The sequence below is a fragment of the Geotrypetes seraphini genome, chromosome 11 (assembly GCF_902459505.1).
Source record: "Geotrypetes seraphini chromosome 11, aGeoSer1.1, whole genome shotgun sequence".
NCBI lineage: Eukaryota > Metazoa > Chordata > Amphibia > Gymnophiona > Dermophiidae > Geotrypetes > Geotrypetes seraphini.
In genome coordinates this window covers 66,788,219-66,804,752 of record NC_047094.1, presented here as the reverse complement: position 1 = coordinate 66,804,752, position 16,534 = coordinate 66,788,219, and the positions used below count along the sequence as shown (strand labels likewise).

General features: G+C 43.4%; 1 protein-coding gene across 1 annotated transcript in view; it reads left to right on the top strand.

The window, feature by feature from the left end:
• The window catches only part of LOC117368842, a 211,742-nt gene that overhangs the window by 104,928 nt on the left and 90,280 nt on the right, over nucleotides 1-16,534 (top strand). The window contains 3 exon segments of the mRNA XM_033962586.1: nucleotides 3,463-3,813; nucleotides 10,391-10,582; nucleotides 10,585-10,668. Of these exon segments, the coding sequence (XP_033818477.1) occupies nucleotides 3,463-3,813; nucleotides 10,391-10,582; nucleotides 10,585-10,668 (627 nt within the window).

Sequence of the window (16,534 nt, the reverse complement as noted above, 5' to 3'; positions counted from 1 at the left end):
GGGCTTCAATGCAAAGAAGTGTAAGGTGATGCATCTCGGCAGCAGAAATCCATGCAGAACATACACCTTGAATGGAGAAACACTAGCTACGACTTCAGAAAAACGGGACTTGGGAGTAATCATCAGTGCAGACATGAAGGCTGCCAAACAGGTAGAGAAGGCCTCATCCAAGGCAAGGTGAATGATGGGATGTATCAATAGAAGCTTCGTCAGCCGTAAACCTGAAGTCATAATGCCACTGTACAGAACCATGGTGAGACCTCATTTGGAGTACTGTGTGCAATTCTGGAGGCCACATTACCGTAAAGATGTACTTCGAGCTGAGTCAATCCAGCGAATGGCCACTAGGATGGTCTCCTGACTCAAGGGTCTCTCATACGAGGAAAAACTGGGCAAGTTGCAGCTCTACTCTCTAGAGGAGCGCAGGGAGAGGGGTGACATGATTGAGACATTTAAGTACGTCACAGGTCATGTCGAGGTGGAAAACGACATATTCTTTCCTAAGGGACCTTCAGTCACAAGGGGGCACCCACTCAAACTCAGAGGAGGGAGATTTGGTGGTGACACCAGGAAGTATTTCTTCACAGAAAGGGTGGTGGATCACTGGAACAAACTACCGGTGCAGGTGATCAAGGCCACTAGCGTGCTCGACTTTAAGAATAAATGGGACATCCACGTGGGATCTCTACGTGGGTCGAGCAACACTCTGACTTAGTGGGGTGGGTCAGTAGAATGGGCAGACTTGATGGGCTATAGCCCTATTCTGCCGTCATCTTTCTATGTTTCTATTTCCCTGCAGACACAACACCATTACCTCTTGTGTTATGCCCTACATTCCACCAAGGACTAGTTAAAAAATAACTCCCCTTCTTGTTGTTTTCCTGAACCAGTTGCTCCAAGAAGCATTTATTACGTCTAACAATCAGGGCCGGTGTTAGGGGGGAGCAGACAGGCAGCTGCTCTGAGCCCCACAGCTACAGGGGGCCCCCGACTGCCTGGTGAGAAGATGTAAGCTTCCCTCCCTTCAACTCCCTCACTACTGCAGCCTGTAGGCAAATTGAACCCTCGCCACAGGGCTCAAACACTGCGTGAAGGCTACCCTTCTCCTCAAAAACAAGGCGTTACATCATGAGAGAGAGAGGGAGTGGAGGGGGAGAGAAATTCTACTGCACCCAATTGGGGAGAGAGAGGGAAAGAGGGAGAAGGAAGACAGAGAAGGAAGAGGAGAAGAAAGAGATGCCAAGACCATGGGAGGGAGGGAAAGGAAGGAAGGAAAGGAGATGCCAGACCAGGGGAAAAGAAGGAGGGAGAAGAGATGCCAGATAATGGAGTAGGAGGGAGAGATGGAAGGGAAGGAGAGCAGAGAGATGCCAGGGCATGAGGGGAGGGAAGGGAAACTAAGGCAACAGATGCCAGACCAGAGGAAAAGGAAGGAGAGGAGAGAGATGCTAGAGCATGGGGATAGGGAAGGAAATGAGAGTGATGCCAGACTATGAGGTGGAGTGGGAAGGAAGAAAATGAGAAGAGAGATGCCAGAGCATAGGGGAGGGGTGGAGGCAGAAAAATTGAGAAGGGGTGAAGCTGAAATGAATCATGTACAAGGAGAGAAGGAGCACAGGATAGACAGTTTATTGAAGGAACATAGAAAGAGGGAAGATGCCATATGGAAGAGAGAGAGAGTGGACATTAGTTGGAAAGGGCAGAGAGGGCAGACAGTGGATGGAAGGGGTAGAGAGAGAGGGCAGAGGCTGGATGGAAGGGGCAGAAATGATAAAAGGTAGAACGATTTTTTATTGCTTTATGTAGAATAAAGTAGTATTGCAACTGTATTGATAAAAGTTTATAAATAGGAAATGGAAATAAGGCAATCTTTTTTTTTTGGACTAAATCCCTTTCCTCAAATCAGGACAGGATACCATAACAGCAGTATACTTTACTGTCCTGAAGAAAGAAGATTTGGACTCTGAAAGCTAATTGAAAAATGAATTAGTCCAATAAAATGGTATTTTCTTATTTCTCATTATTTATTTTATTTCTGCTCGTTAATTTGTAAAGTGGTGATTGTTATTTATAAATTTTTTCAAATTTACATCTGCTATCTTTATATTTTGCACAGTATTAGGGGACATGTGTCACTGTTTCTGTTGGGGTTGCATTGTATGCAGAGTCTGGTTTCTTGGCAGTTCAGTTTAACTTTTGTCTACATATTTCTATTTTTGGTTTGTGATTACTTATTACAAAGCAAAGCTTGTATATAATTTGAATGCTTTAATTTAAGCACAACAAAAAATGCATTCATGAAACGTAGTACAGTGCACCCCCACGAATTCGCAGCCAGCTATTTGTGGTGCTGGCCATTTTCTGACTGCGAATGACCGGGCAGGAGAGGGCGGCAGGAGAGGACAGCTGGAGTGCTGGCGAGTGAAAGAAATCAGTCGTGGTATGCTCCGATGGCCTCTTCCTGTACTAAAGTCGGGCCTCACCAATCAGAAGCTGTGTGTCAAAGCAGCCTCTCCGGCTGCCCTCTCCTGTCTCCCCTGCTAAAAACTGTATTTGCGGTTTTTCAACATTTGTGGGGATTCCTGGAACAGAACCCCTGCAAATATCGGGGGAGTTCTATATTAAGAGGATACCATTGCAAACTATTTAAAGTGGAGAAAAAGACCTCAGTATTACGTTGGATTCAGACAAAAGTTACTGATCCTCCAGACATATCAACTTCAAAAAGTAGTTTGAAGTCGAACACACATCCTCGATCAACAAAAAAATCCACTATTTTAATTACTTTCCTCAAATCATCAGTTGCACTCCTTTACTTAATATTCTCAAAAAAAGCAAACCGCATATCAGTGCAATACTGGTGAAATAATTTAACAAGCGCAAAGTAAAGGAAAACCAAAACTTATCTGTTGCAGATGTCTCCTCCGTACAGGCTAGCAGAAAAGGCAAGGCAGGACAAACTGGTTTACTATTTCTCACATCGGCATTTTTTGTGCAGGGATAAGCTCCAATCCCCATAAAGATTTTCTTTAGCAAATTCCCGACAGGGCCCCTGTTTCGCTATCAAAGTTTCGTCAGGGGAAATGCTACAAAATAAAGAAAATATAAAACACAGAACTTAAGAAACAAAAACTCAAAAAAATATACCTTCAACTTGAGCTGTACGCTTCAAAGATCCTGCATCCAAAATGGCTTCTCGGCGTACCAGAAGTAGGTTGCCACACCACTACAGAAAAGGGATCAGGGAACACGGTTCGCTACTGCGCATGCGCGGGCTAGCATTTTATTATTTAAGATGATAGCATTACAACTTGCTCTGTTCTCCCAGTGGATATCAAAGAAGATATCATGGGGAGGGGTTGCATGTGATTATTTTATACAACTGCAGATCTAAGTGTGTGGATAAATGTTTCTAATTATTCTGTGTATCTAAATTTCTCTTTTTCTTTCCTGCATTTTCAGTATTTCTGAGTTTGTGGAGCCAGCAGGTTTCTGCATTATCTATTGTCCCCATACCAAAGATTGCAGCAGTGGGAGAGAATGTTCTGTTGTCTGTCGATGGTGTCTCTGGGAAGATTCTGGTGATCAACTGGAACAAAGAGGAGGGCACAAATACAATTCCGATATTGCTTTTTATCCCATATGGAACACCTCCTGATACAGTTTATTCTCCTTATAAGGGTCGGGTGAGGGGATTTCCAAACAGTTCCATGGAGATCTCAGGAGTTAATATAAAAGACAATGGCAATTACACTGTACAAATTCAAAAAGATGTCACACAAGAAAAAGCCACAGTAACCATAACAGTCTACGGTGAGTGATTTAAAACATTTTTTATCTCCCAGTTAGAAATTATGAATTGAAGAAAAAAAATTAAACTGGAAAAAGAAGATGAAGGAATGGGAAAATCAAGAATTTACAATACACGAGTAGTAAGATGGTGAATAATGTACTGTATTAATACTTTGCCTAATATTCAAAACAATTTAACTGGGCAGGAGAGGCTCTTGCCTGATTAAATGACTTATGGCTGCCTAAGCACTGATATTCAGTAGCCCTTAACCTGAGACTAATGCTGAATATCGCCCTAATCACCCTTACACTGTCTGGTTAGTGGGAAGAGCTGGTACTTAACCTGTTAGTAGTGATAATAGTAATAATAATAACTTTATTCTTGTATACCGCCAACACCAGCAGTTCTAGGCGATTCACATTAAATAAAACTGGACAATCAGTGAAAAATACAGTTTTGTGAGAAAATACAGCACACCTGAGGGCTATTGAAGTGATGTACATTATGGTACTGTAGGTTATTTTTTGAGGAATCACAATTTTGTCTCCTAGTCCAAACACTAATCTTGGGATTGCTGGATTATTGCAACATCTTTTACCTACCATGTCCAGCATCAATCATAAAACAGTTGCAAAATACAGCACTAAGATTAATCTTTTCCATTAACAAATATGACCACATAACACCAGTCTACCTAAAAACCACTGGCTCCCCGTGAAAGGTTGAATCATATTCAAATTCTATTGCCTGTTGTTTAAAGTACTACAGGGCTAAGCCCCAATTTATCTAAACAATAGATTCACACCAAAAGAAGCAAAAAGACCTCAGAAAAACATGAATCCCTTTTCTTACTTTTCAACCCCCAAAAAACTAAAAAGGCTAAAAAATTTAGAAGGCCTACTGTCATTCCAAGCAGCAAAACCAGATAAAGATGTGGTCAAAATCCTAGGTAGAAGCAAAGGAGACAAATCCCTTCTCACACCGGAGAAAGAAGAAAGAGCAGCAAAGGTGACTTCTGGGTTCCAAACAGTTTTATTAGTTCAAATATAGACTCGACATGTCCGTGTTTTGGCCTAACCAGCCTGCATTAGTGCAAGGCATATAAACAACTGTTAGAATCTTAGGTGCTGTATCAGATTATGGAATATTCCAGAAACAAATCAAAACAATGTTATTTAGCAAATTTGTTTTGCATTGCTAATCTAATGTCTGTCTAATAATTAGCTTAATTTTAACAGAAGCTTTGAACCTTTATTGAACTCCTTTTTGGATTGTGGTTAATAATAAGCTTTGAAATGTGATTCCCTGGAAATGCCCAGATATCTCTTTTTGTAATCTGCCTAGAACTGAAAGATTAAAGTGGAATAGAAGTCAATAAATGTAATTTTCTGGCCCTGCAGGGCTCACAGTCTAAATTTGCACCTGATACTGCCTCAGGTTAAGTGACTTGCCTAAGATTACACAGAGTTGCAGGGGAATTTGAACTTTGTTTATTGCTCTAACCATTAGGCTACTCCTCCACTCCTTAATACTGTCTTTATAGATATATAGATACTATATATATACTGTGTATATATATATTAATATCAGTAATACCAGTAACAGTCCCAGTGCAATCAGAACCAGAGTGTCACAATACTGGTATGAGTACTAGATGTATCATTAGTATAACACTGGCCTTAGAATCAGCTTAGAAATCAGCTCCAGTATCATCAGTGTTTAACATTACTACTGGCAGTAACACTAATACCAGTATCATTGACTGTAGTATCATTACCTAAATCCCTTGCATTCTCTGCAGACAGGTCATTTTCCGCTGTAATTACAGAGTTGTTACTATAAAGGTTTGAGGTTTTGTGGCAGTAACGGAGAAACAGGTTATGTGATCTTTCTTTTTCAAGGTTTTTATTCATTGTCGGTGCTGTTTGTGGCTGCAGAAGTGGTTCCACCTCTGGAATCTGAGATGGAGCTTTAAGTTTATGCTATAAATCAATTTAATAATAATAATAATAACTTTATTCTTATATACCGCCAACAATCTTGCGACTTCTAGGCGGTTTACAATGAAGAGAAACTGTACAGACAGCGAATTACAGAGTATAGCATTGAACATCAAGTGATAGTAACAGGAGAGTTACAGGGCTGTGTATTACATGGTTTCACAATGAGTAGCATTATACAGTCGACGATATTCAGAGCATAAGTAGGAGAAGAGAAAGGAGATTGCGCTTTGAGTTACAAAGGTGCAAGGCTGCGAAGGTGAAAAAGATAACATAAGATGTTGATGAGAAGTAAGTTGTTAACTTGGTACATTTGAACGAAGGACGGGCACCAGTGGGAAAAACTGGTAACAATTAAAATTAAAACCTAACAATTAAAACCTAACATTAAAAATTCAGATTAAAATCTCTTTTTTTTGATGGTAGATCTCTGAGACAGAGGTCTTTTTCTCTTTGTGACCCGTTCCTTCACACAGTAACATGCATAGTAACATAGAGAGTAACATAGGAACAGTCGCAAACTATACAAAATACAGCATTAAGATTAATCTTTTCCATGAACAAATATGACCACATAACACCAGCCTACCTAAAAACACACTGAAAGGCTGAATCTTATTCAAATTCTATTGCCTGTTGTTTAAAGTACTACAGGGCTGTAAAACAGAGGGGCAATTTCAATAGGACATCTAAGTCCGAGTTTGGACATTTTGGAGAAAATGTCCAAAAATACAGTAGAGAACATGACCATTTTCAAATCAGAAAAACATCTAACTTTTTGTTTCAAAAATGACCATTTTTTAAAATGTTTTTGGCTCTGTGTGTCTATCTTTTAGGACCATTATTAAAAACAAAATGTCTTAATAAATGCACACAAACAAGCTATTGGGATGTAGGAGGGGCCAGCATTATTAGCAAACTGGACACAGACACATCAGCAGAGCAGAGGGGCAATCTAGGGGGTACTGCAGTGAACGTCACATTTAAAAGTTCCAAGACACTAAACAAAGGAATGTTTGTTGGAGGTTAGCACTATGGAACATATGTTCCTTACATGCCCTTATGTGGCTGATTACTGGGATAAAGTCTGGTCATCCATTTCTGAGTTGCTTTCTATCACAACACCCTTTATCTTATAGATTGATTATTTGTGGTATTATTGATATGAATGTTGAGTTGGATACTTATAAAGCCCAATGTCTGAAAAATTTGGTTGTGAGTTAGATCAGTGTTCTTCAACCACTGGTCCATGGACCAGTGCCGGTCCACAGAAATTTCCTGCCAGTCCACAGGGCCAGCACGTGCATCAGGCCCAAAACAGTGTTCTTCAACCGTCGGTCCACGGTGCGATCGATGCGGCGTTATCTTCGAGCCAGCTCCCTCTTCCTAACTGATTCAGTGCACAAAGCCATAGGCAGTGGCTCCTACGGGCATCCTGCTCTTGAACCGGAAGCCTTCTCTCTGATGTTGCAACGTCAGAGGGAAGGCTTCCAGATGAGGCACGGGACGTGCAAGGTGCAATTAGTACTAGTATGGGGGCGGGGTCTGGGGTGGAGATTGGGTAGAGATGGGCGGGGTCTGGCCCACGACTTAGCCCAGTGTTCTTCAACCACCGGTCCATGGATCGATGCCGGTCCACAAAATAATTATTTTATTTCTGCCGGTCCATAGGTGTAAAAAGGTTGAAAAACACTGAGTTAGATTACAATAATTGGTGGAATTTGGTGTGTTTATATGCTAAATATGAGAAAATACTTGCAGTTAAGTGTGGTAATTTGAGGAGATTTAATAAAATTTGGGAATCTTTACTTAAATATTGTGATTAATTTATTTTTGGTGCTTGTTAACATAATATTTTTACAGCATCTCATGACTAATGTTTTGTATCTATTGTTTTAATATTGTTCACTTGTTTGTGGATATTATGCATAGTATGTAAAATTTAATAAAATATTTACAGAGAAAAAAGTCCCAAGTACACATTTCAAAAACTGAATGGTGAGTCCTCCAAAACTACAACTACTACTACTATACCACTACTATTCATTTCTATAGTGCTACTGGATTTAAGCAGTGCTGTACACATTATATACAAGTACTTTCCCTGACCCTAGTGGGCTCTGGGGCATTGGATAGTTTCATGAATTGCCAGGGTAACAAGGAGCTGCAGTAACCATTAGGCTACTCTTCCTTTCTATTTTGACCCTCATGTGGTATAATATTTAAAGGCATTATCTCAAGATGTGTTTGGAAATTGTTTTTAATTGGCTACTCGAGGCCATTAAAACAGGGACAATTTCTGTATCTTTCTACCATATTTTCTTGGTTTGATGAGATGTGTCTGATGTGACTTTTCTGATGTTGAGTGAAGTCTTCTCTCTACCTGAAGGTGCTCCCACATTCTGTACACGCATAAGGTTTCACTCCTGTGTGAATTCTCCAGTGGACTGTAAGATATGTCTGACGTCCGAAGCTTTTATCACATTTACTATATTTGAATGGTTTCATATTGTGAATTTTCTAGTGTTTTGTGATGTCTACATGACATTGGAAGCTTTTACCACATTGAAATACATGTAAATAGTTTGATTCGTGTGTGGATTCTCTGACTGAAGCTTTTACCACATTCAGTACATGTAAAGAGTTTTTACTTGGATAAGCTCTGCTATTAATTTTGAGGTTTTCCTTTTGCTTGAATGCTTTATCATTTTCAGCATATATAAATTCTCTCTCTCCCTTTTGGATTTACTGTACCCACTTGTATACCACCACAATTGGCCTGCAGGTGTCATTGTTATGTAGGTACAATAGGTTTTGTGTGGGTTCGGGAGGGTCTACTATCATTGGCATAGTAAGGGAGGGTGGTACACACTGGGGCTTGGTGGGGGCACCCATCATCCTCCCTACCCCCCCACAACTGCTCCTTCCTAACCACCCTGCTGCACGCATGCACCCCTTCCCTCATACCTCATTAATTTTCCTGGCGTGAGCATCATCATGAACTTGTTACCAGTGTCAACCCTCTCTGATGTCACTTCCGGGTCCCATGCCTAGGAAGTGACATCAGAGGGAGAAATATCATGATGTGGGCAGCAAGTTCATGATACTGCTCATGCCAGGAAAATTAAAGAGGTATGGGGAAGGTCAGGGGAACGTGTGCATGGCGGGGTCGAGAAGGAGTGGGGGGCAAAAAAGAGGGCAGGGGAGGGTCTCCACTCGCCCCAAACATCTAAATGGTACCCTGGACGTTTTGGTAAATGTTCAATTATAATTATCACTGCAAAACATCCAAATCCTAAGCCCACCCTAAGCCTGCCCAAAACACGTCTTCAACATGTCCCTTTGGAATTTAGAGGAACAGAAGACTAATAACCTAAAAAGACGTTTAAAATATGGGTTTTGAAAATAGTGATTTGGGACATTTTAGCCAAAAAACGCCAAATGCCACTTTATGCCATTTTAGACATTTTTTTCTTTTTTGAAAATGAGCCCCATAGCAACATAATAAATGATGGCAGATAAAATCGTGCATGGTCCATCCAGTCTGCCCAACAGTCATGTATCATTATCAAAACAAGAACCACAGACCTTTGAAGTCCTTCTGGCATCAGTTTCACTCCCCACAGTTGGGAGTTGCTGTCAAAGCTAACTCCAGCACATCCTGATCCGTTTTGCCATATTTGGGACACATCGACTTGGCAGCTCAGCTTCAATGCTAAAAAATTTAAAGTAATGCTCCTGGGTAGAAGAAATCCATGCAGAACTTACACACTGAATAGTGAGACCTTAGCTAGGACCACAGCAGAACGTGATTTAGGAGTTATCATTAGTGATGACATGAAAACTGCCAATCAAGTGGAAAAGGCTTCCTCCAAGGCAAGGCAAATGATGGGTTGTATCCATAGAGATTTTGTCAGCAGGATGCCAGAAGTCATAATGCCGTTGTACAGGTCCATGGTGAGACTTCATCTGGAATATTATGTTCAATTCTGGAGACCACATTACCAGAAAGATGTGCTGAGAATTGAGTCGGTTCAGCGAATGGCCACCAGGATGGTTTCGGAGCTCAAGGATCTCCCGTATGAAGTAAGGCTGAATAAATTGCAACTGAACTCACTCGAGGAACGATGAGAGAGAGGAGACATGATTGAGACGTTTAAATATATCACAGGCAGGATCGAGGTGGAAGAGGATATCTTCTGTCTTATATGCCTTCGTCCACCAGAGGGCATTCGCTGAAAATCAGGGGAGGGAAATTTCATAGTGATTCCAGAAAGTATTTTTTCATAGAATGAGTGGTCGATCGTTGGAACGAACTCCCACTGCAGGTGATTGAGGCCGGCAGCGTGTCAGAGTTTAAAAGTAAATGGGATATTCACGTAGGATCTCTAAGGATGTAAAGGGGGGTGGGTCATTGGAGTGGGCAGACTTGATGGGCTATGGCCCTTTTCTGCCGTCATCTTCTATGTTTCTATGTTTCTATACCGTAGAAGTCCTTCCCCATTTCTCCATCTCTCTCTGTTCATACTTCTGTGCACCTTCCAGACTGAATTTTGAAAAACAGTATGTAAAAATCCTCCTTTTCCTTTGATTACAGAAAAATTGAGCAAACCCAGTGTCACAGCCAACCTCACCCATCCTGTGGAGCAAAGAGACTCTTTAGCATTAACATGTGGCACCTCAATCGCTGCCCAAACAGTTCTGTGGTTTAAAGACAGCCAGAGACTCACATCAGATGACAGAATGAGTTTGTCTCAAGAGAACAGAACTCTAACCATATCTAATGTCTCCACACTGATTCGGGAAACTATCAGTGTGAGGTCATGAACCCTGTCAGCCACAGTACAAGTGACCCTTACAAACTGATAGTATACTGTAAGTAACTCCAGCCTCATATTAGTTTATTCTGTTTTCTCTCATTGATTTTGCTTAAGTAAAATTTTATATTTTCTTATAGATGGCCCAAACAATGTGAAAATTACCCCTCAGTGACCCATAACCCAACCTCTGAAGTCACAACTATCATTAAATTGTGTGACCGAGTCTATCCCAGCCCTAACCTTTACCTTGACTTTAAATGGTGCCTTAAAAAGCCATGAAGGGAAGTTAGTTCTTATTGATGTAACCTTACATAACCAGGGAAACTATACATGTGAGGCGTATAACCCAGTGACAGAGCTGTCTAGTTCAGCCTGTGTCTATGTTAATATGTCTGGTAATAGTGATAAGCTGGTTTTTTTTTTTTAATTAACAAGCTATTCATGTAGAACAGTGTATCACAAGCTATGTGCCCCGACAAGACACCGGTAAGGAGGAGAGGCATTGGCTGACTGCTTATAGGATGTGCCTCTTGCAGCAAGAGACACATTCTGTAGGCAGTCAGCTGGCGCTGACAACTCTCTTCCTTATCGGTGTCTCTCCTCCTCTTCCCCCCTCCTCCAGGATCCCCCACCGAAGTGACAGCTTCAGGGTCGCGTCTGGAAGGCATCTGCACATGCACAAATGTTGATGTGATGATGTCACACATGCATGTGATGTCATCGCATCGACATGTTAAAAAGAACAGGCACAAGAACAGAACCTTCAGGCACAGTACTGGCAACATCCCTTTCCTAAAAGTGATTTCCATTGACCACTACACTCTATTGCCTTCCACTCAACCAGTTACTGACCCAGCCCATCACTTTGGGACCCATCTTGAGGGCACTCAGTTTATTTATGTATTAGAAGTCTGTGTGGAACACTGTCAAAGGCTTTGCTAAAATCAAAATACACCACATCTAGCACACTCCCTCTATCCAATTCTCTGGTCACCCTGTCAAAGAAATGGATCAGATTTGTTTGACAAGACCTACCTCTACTGAATCCATGTTGCCTCCACCCTGTAATCCACCAGATTCCAGAAACTTCACTATTCTCTGTTTCCATTAATTCTCTGTTTCCATTAATTTGCTTACCACAGAAGTCAGACTTACTGGCCTGTAATTCTCTACTTCTTACTTACCTCCACTTTTGTGGAGAGGGACTACATCTGCTCTTCTCCAGTCCTCCAGTACCACTCCTGACTGTAGAGAAGCATTGAAAAGGTCAGCCAGTGGAGCCACCAGAATATAAAAACATAAGAATAGCCTTACTGGGTCAGACCAATGGTCCATCAAGCCCAGTAGCCTGTTCTCACAGTGGCCAATCCAGGTCAATAGTAACTGGCCAAAACACAAGGAGTAGCAATATTCCATGCTACTGATCCAGAGCAAGAAGTGGCTTCCCCCATATCTTTCTCCAGTAACTGACTATGGACTTTTAAAAAGCTTTTGCCACAACCTCTGGCAAAACGTTCCAGAGCTTAACTATTCTCTGAGTGAAAAAATATTTCCTCCTATTGGTTTTAAAAGTATTTCCAGTGGCGTACCAAGGGGGGGAGGTCCGCCCTGGGTGCACGGCTTGGGGGGGTGCACAGCCAGCCAGGTCCGGGTCTTCCTGCCCTTCCTTTCCCCCGGCCGCGCCACTATGATTCTACCTCCTCCCGCCGAGTCTTTCTGATGTCAATTCTGACGTCGGAGAGGACGTTCCGGGCCAGCCAGGCAGTGATTGGCTGGCCCGGAACGTCCTCTCCGACGTCAGAATTGACATCGGAAAGACTTCTTGTCGGCGGGAGGAAGTTGGTTCGTAGCGGCGTGGCCGGGGGGAAAGGAAGGGGAGAGGCGCTTTTTTTTTTTTTTCCGTGGCAGGGAGGACAGGATGTAGGCAGGCAAGCTGGTTGGCTTTAGCGAGGGAGGGAGATAGGTAGACAGGCAGGCTAGCTTTGGGGTGGCCAAAATCTGGGAGGTAGTGGGGAGGACATAAGGAGGCACTAGGGGCACTATGGACACAGGACGGAGGCACTGGGGGCACCATGGACACGAGAAGAAGGCACTAGGGACACCATGGACACGGGACAGAGGCACTGGGGGCACTATGGACACGGGAAGAAGGCACTGGGGGCACTATGGACACAGGACAGAGGCACTGGGGGCACTAAGGACACAGGACGGGGGCACTGGGGGCACCATGGACACGGGAAGGAGGCACTGGGGCCACCATGGACATGGGAAGGAGGCACTGGGGGCACTATGGACACAGGAAGAAGGCACTGGGGGCACTATGGACACAGGACAGAGGCACTGGGGGCACTAAGGACATGGGACGGAGGCACTGGGGGCACCATGGACATGGGACGGAGGCACTGGAGGCACCATGGACATGGGACGGAGGCACTGGGGGCACTAAGGACATGGGAAGGAAGGAGGGAGGGAATAGAAAGGGACAATTGTTAGGCCTGAGTGCAGAAAGAAAGGATACACAGTCAATTAATAGATGTCACCTTTTGATGAAAAAAATAAATGGTCATGTTACCTCTGACTTACTTTCGCTGCAGCAGAGTCGGCAGCTGTGCTGAGGTGCAGGAAGGTCCCGCACTGACTCGTCTGCCAGCTCTGCTCCAGAAGAAGTAAGTTACATCAGAGGGAGTGGACCCACCAGACGCAGACATTGCAGGACTTTGCCACAACTCCCTGTGTCTGCCGGGTCCACCCCCTCCGACGTAACTTACTTCTTCTGGAGCAGAGTCAGCAGACGAGTCATCGCGGGACCTTCCAGCATACGGCTGCTGAGTCCGCTCCAGAGCAAGTATGTCAGAGTGGGGTGACCTGGCAGCCGGCAGCTACAATCATCATGGGACCTTGCTGCATGAAGGAAGAGAAAGGAGCAGGATTGCTGGAATGGAAGAGTGGTGGAGGGAAAGAAAGGGGGCAGGGTAGTATGGAAGGGTGGTGCTGATAGAATAGATGTTCAGAGAAAGGGGAGAGACATAAGGGGGAAGGATATTGGAGGGAGAGAAAGGGGACAGATGCTGATTGAAGAGGGGTGGATGTCGAGAGAAAGGGCAGACATTGGGGAGCCTATGCTGGATGGAGTGCAGATGGGAGAGATAAGGGAGCAAATGCAGGAAGGAAATGGGAGAAGAGAAAGAGAGAAGCAGATGCTGGATGGAAGTGGACAGAGAGAGAAGGTACTAGATGGAAGGGTTGGAGAAAGAGGGTACATGATGGAAGGAGAGGATAAATAAAAGGAGGGCACATTATGGGGAGAAAAGGATTGAGTTAGGGAAACACTAGAGGGGTGAGGGAAAGAGGTGGCAAGCTTTAGGTAGACAGTAAAGGACATTGATGAGAGAGTAGTAAGAACGTAATCTAGACAGATGCAGAAAAGGAAAATGAGAGAAAAAAGGGAAAGGGATTGCAGAGGAGAGGTGTGGGAGAGGGAAGGAGAGGAGAGAGATGCCAGACCAAAGGGGGTGAAAGGAGAGATGGAAGGGGGAGGCATACAGTTTCTGGAAGGGGCATAGAAGGAGAGAAGATGCCATATAGGGGAAGAGAGACGGCAGACAGTGGATGGAAGGAAGAGAGTTACAAAAAGAAGAGGAAAGCAGAAACCACAGAAGACAAAGGTAGAAAAAAATTTGTATTTATTTATTGCTTTAGGAGACATGTGTCACTGTTTCTGTGGTGCACTCTATGCAGAGTCCAGCTTCTTACTGGTTCAATTTAACCTTTGTCTATGTATTTCTATTTTATCCCCCCTTTTACAAAACTGTGGAGCATTTTTTAGCGCCAGCCGAGGTGGTAGCAGCTCTGATGCTCAGAATTCTATGAGCGTCAGAGCTGTTACCACCGTGGCTAAATTTCACACTACAGTTTTGTAAAAGGGGGAGGGGTTAGTTTGTGATGACATATTCCATACTAGGCGAAGGTGTTTTCTGTGTTCTGTGTGTTCGAAAGATGTTTTTTTGTTAGGATTGACTGCAGGATTAATCTGTACTAGTCTGGCTTGTTTAGTTTTACAATGGGTGTATTGATGTTGTACTGCTCACTGCAGTATGTAAGATGCTGCCTTTTCCTAGGTACTCATGTGTGACATGCGGCTTGCTACTAAAAATCATGTTTTTCGTACAGATGGGGGGGGGGATGTCAAAAAATGATGGGCCCCGGGTATCACATATGCTAGGTACACCACTGAGTATTTCCCTGCAGTTTCATCGAGTGTCCCCTACTCTTTGTAATTTTTGATGGAGTGAAAAATCAATCCACTTGTATCCGTTCTACTCCACTCAGGATTTTGTAGACTTCAATCATATCTCCCCTTAGCCTTCTCTTTTCCAAACTGAAGAGCCCTAACCTTTTTAGTCTTTCCTCATACGAGAGGAGTTCCATCCCCTTTGTCATCTTGGTCGCTCTTCTTTAAACCTTTTCTAGTGCCACTATATCTTTCTTGAGATAAGGAGACTAGTACTCTAGATGAGGTTGCACCATGGAGCGATTCAGGGGTATTATAACATTTTTAGTCTTGTTAACCATCCCTTTTTTAATAATTCCTAGCATCCTGTTTGCTTCCTTGGCCACCGCCGCACATTGGGTGGAAGGTTTCATCGTATTGTCTACAATGACACCCAGATCCTTTTCTCAGGCAATCCCTAAAGCGGACCCTAGCATCTGGTAACTGTGATTCAGGTTATTCTTCCCAATGTACATCACTTTGCATTTGTCCACAGTAAATTTCATCTGCCACTTGGATGCCCAGTCTTCCAATTTCCTAAGGTCTGCCTGTAATTTTTCACAATCAGCAAGTGTTTTAACAACTTTGAACAATTTAGTGTCCCTAAGTTCCTTCAACACCCTCAAATGTACACCATCTGGCCCCATCATTTTGTCTACCTTTAATTTAGTTAGCTCCTCATGAACACAACCTTCTGAAAATTGATCAGGGTCTACCACTTCTCCATCCCTATTCGTTTTTGTCTTCTGCTGCCCCACTCCCAGCGCTTCAGCCGTGAACAGAGAACAGAAATATTTGTTAAGCAATTCGGCCTTTTCTTTATCAGCTTCTACATATTCCTTCCCTTCATCTTTGAGTCTCACAGTGCCACTTTTGCACTTCTTCCTATCACTGATATATCTAAAAAATGTCTTGTCTCCCCATTTTACAGTGTCGGCTGTTTTTTTCTTCCATGTGCATCTTTGCTTTCCTGACTATACGACCAGCCTCTCTTAACTTTTCCAGATAATTTTGCATGTCTTCTTCTTTCTGCAATCTTGTATAGTTTATGAAAGCTAACCTCATATTCCTTACCTTCTCAGCTACTAATTTTGAGAACCATTTACAGAGGTACCTTGGATTACGAGCATAATCCGTTCCAGAAACATGCTCGTAATCCAAAATGCTCGTTTATCAAAGTGAGTTTCCCCATAGGAAATAATGGAAACTCGCTTTGATACGTTCCCACTCCCCGAGGCCAGCGGCGCTGCTCTATTCCCCCCTCCCCCGAGAACCGGCTTTGCTCCCCCCGAAGGCCCCCTCTGCGATCTGGCACTCTCCCCCCCCCGTGATCTGGCACCCCCCGCGATCCAGCACCCCCCCCCCCTCCGTGATTGTGCACCCTCCCCCCCCCCCCCCCCCCCCCGCCGCTGCTTACTGTCATCTGGGCACTGTCATCTGCTTACTATCATCTGGGCATGTCCTGTTGGTTGGTGCTGTTGCCCGATAATCGGCCTCCTCTTCTTGCTGGGCCTTGAGCATCTGCGCATGCTTAAGGCCTGTGAGTTGTTCAAATTCTTGGGATATCAAACTTCATGGCTCTCTTTGCCCCTCTGTACCAACCTGTAGAAGAACAAAATGAAATTGTGGTAATGACAATAAATTTATTTCA